The sequence below is a fragment of the Mus pahari genome, chromosome 19 (genome assembly GCF_900095145.1).
Source record: "Mus pahari chromosome 19, PAHARI_EIJ_v1.1, whole genome shotgun sequence".
In the NCBI taxonomy this organism is placed as follows: Eukaryota; Metazoa; Chordata; class Mammalia; order Rodentia; family Muridae; genus Mus; species Mus pahari.
In genome coordinates this window covers 75,666,092-75,668,638 of record NC_034608.1, presented here as the reverse complement: position 1 = coordinate 75,668,638, position 2,547 = coordinate 75,666,092, and the positions used below count along the sequence as shown (strand labels likewise).

Below are 2,547 nucleotides of genomic sequence, written 5' to 3'. Positions count from 1 at the left end.
TTTGTGTGTGCTCAGGCTGCACTGTGCATGTCATGGTGCCCAGACAAGTCTGTGGAATCACTCTGCTTCTGCATCTTTATATGAATTCCAAGACAGAATTTAGGTCATGCCAGGCTTAGCACAGCACTACTTTCCTGCCAGGCTCTCTTACTGGCCCAGGAAAGTTTTTTTTTTTTTTTTTTTTTTTTCTTTTTTTTTGTCTTCATTGATCAATAAATCATGGGTGTGTGGGGGGGTGTTAAGAGACACAGGGCTACATATGTGGTAAAGAGTGACTATGAAATCAACCCAAGGAGGATGTCTGAACTGGGTTGACATCCCAATCAACTGACATGAATGATCATTTCCATCAGTTTAGCCCATCTGAACTGTAACTTCAAAAATTATTATAGTTTTAATGTTGAGGCAATATACCCAACATATTCCAACAATGCAAGTGGCTGGGCCACAAAAATATCTCTTTATCTTATTCAAAGAATTAGTATGGATTTTTCTTTTGGCCATCTCGTCCACCCTCTTCCCACTTTTACCTCTCTTTCAATAGCCTTTTCTTCAATCAGTTGTTTTGTATCGGAGATTCCCTTAACTTTAATCCATAGAAACATACCAGCTTTGGGAACATGCCACTCTGCCAAGCCTACAAAGAAAAGAAGACAGCACACTCTAGGCATGTCTATGATGATTTACTGTTCCACGACACAGGCTCAGTGATTATGTACAAGCACTTCTACAGAGTTTGTTTCAGTGGAAACATCTCAAAAATATGATTTGATGATACCCCCAAATTGCTGTTCAGTGTTGGGTGTTGGGACAACACACAAATATTATGTTTTCTGTGTTCTGAATTGTTCATTTGAGCCAGCGCCAGGCCAGCAAGATATGTAAGTGTCACTTCCTCACCAGCCTTTAAAAGAAATGCTTTTTGTTGTTGTTGTTTGGTTTACACAATAGAGTACTACACAGCTATTAAAAACAATGAATTTATGAAATTCTTAGGCAAATGGATTGATCTGGAGGATATTATCCTGAGTCAGGTAACCCAATCACAAAAGAACACACAATTTATGCACTCACTGATAAGTGGCTATTAGCGCAGAAGCTCAGAATACCCAAGATAGAATTCACAAAACACATGAAACTCAAGAAGAAGGAAGATCAAAATGTGGATACTTTGATCCTTCTTAGAAGGGGGAACAAAATACCCTTTGAAGGAGTTACAGAGACAAAGTATGGAGCAGAGACTGAAGTAATGATCATCTAGAGACTGCCCTATCTGGGGATTCATCCCATATACTACCACCAAATCCACACACTATTGTGGATGCCAAAAAGAGCTTGCTGACAGGACCCTGATATAGCTGTCTCTTGTGAGGCTATGCTAGTGCCTGACCAATACACACCCATCCATTGGATGAAGCACAGGGTCCCCAATGAAGGAGCTAGAGAAAGTATCCAAGGAGCTGAAGGGGTTTGCAACCCCTCAGGAGGAACAACAATGTGAACTAACCAGTACCCCCAGAGCTCCTTGGGACTAAATTACCAACCAAAGAAAACACATGGTGGGATTCATGGCTCTAGCTGCATATGTAGCAGAGGTTGGGCTAGTCGGTTATCAATGGGAGGAGAGGCCCTTGGTCCTGTGAAGGTTCTTTGCCCCAGTATAGGGGAATGCCAGGGCCAGGAAGCAGGAGTGGGTGGATTGGTGGTCAGAAGGAGGCAGTGAGAGGATAGGGGGTTTTCAGAAGAAAATCCAAGAAAGGGGATAACATTTGAAATGTAAATAAAGAAAATATCTAATTAAAAAGAAATGCAAGGTCACCTTTAACAAGTAGCCTACAAAGCTAACTGGTTAGTAAGGAATGTGACTTTTTGCATAATAAAGAAATAGAAAATAAAAAGTCTCCACAGGCAGAGACACTGACAGTGAGAAGCAGACAAAGGTGGAAGGAAGACAGAAGGGGGATGGTTGGAACTGTGTGTATTATGATAGAAAAAAATAAGGGAAAAGGACAGGTATTTTGATTAAATTACTTAAAAAAATTTGCCATTAATGTTTTTTTGTTTTTTGTTTTTTTTTTTTTTGGTCATCACTCCTATACAGAGTGATAGAAAATCACTCTTATCATACAGATAACAATTCTATTTTTTAATGAAGACTTTACAGAGGATATTTGACAGACACAGGACATTGATATTTTTGACTAATTAGTCTTCACACCAAATGCACTTTTAATGTTATAATTAAAGCTGGGTAATTTATCTGATTTTTTTTAAACAATAAAAAGCATCCCAAATTAAAAATAACAATAGAAAATATCAAACAGATACTTGAGGCTAATGAATAGAAGGTGAAGGATTTTAATGAATTTAAGAATATTAAATTATACTGAAAGGACAATATAAACCCCACTAGTCTCCATTTAAAGACCCCATTAGTCTCTAGTTTGAGGACTGAAGGGAAATGAAATTTAAGATAAAATTTGAGGCCTGATTTATGTAACTTATGTCAAATAGTCCAAAGAAAAAGTTGTTTGTAAGCTTAGAAGC

The 2,547-nt window shown here is 38.2% G+C and overlaps 1 protein-coding gene across 2 annotated transcripts in view; it reads right to left on the bottom strand.

The window, feature by feature from the left end:
• Positions 1-2,547, bottom strand: part of Aadat (aminoadipate aminotransferase) — a 39,983-nt gene that overhangs the window by 6,211 nt on the left and 31,225 nt on the right. The window contains exon 11 of one of the 2 annotated variants that reach the window (XM_021219723.2): positions 531-637. The exons of the other annotated variant lie outside the window; for it this stretch is intronic. Coding sequence (XP_021075382.1) covers positions 531-637 — 107 coding nt within the window. The remainder of the gene's footprint in view (positions 1-530; positions 638-2,547) is intronic. 2 annotated transcript variants of the gene reach the window in all.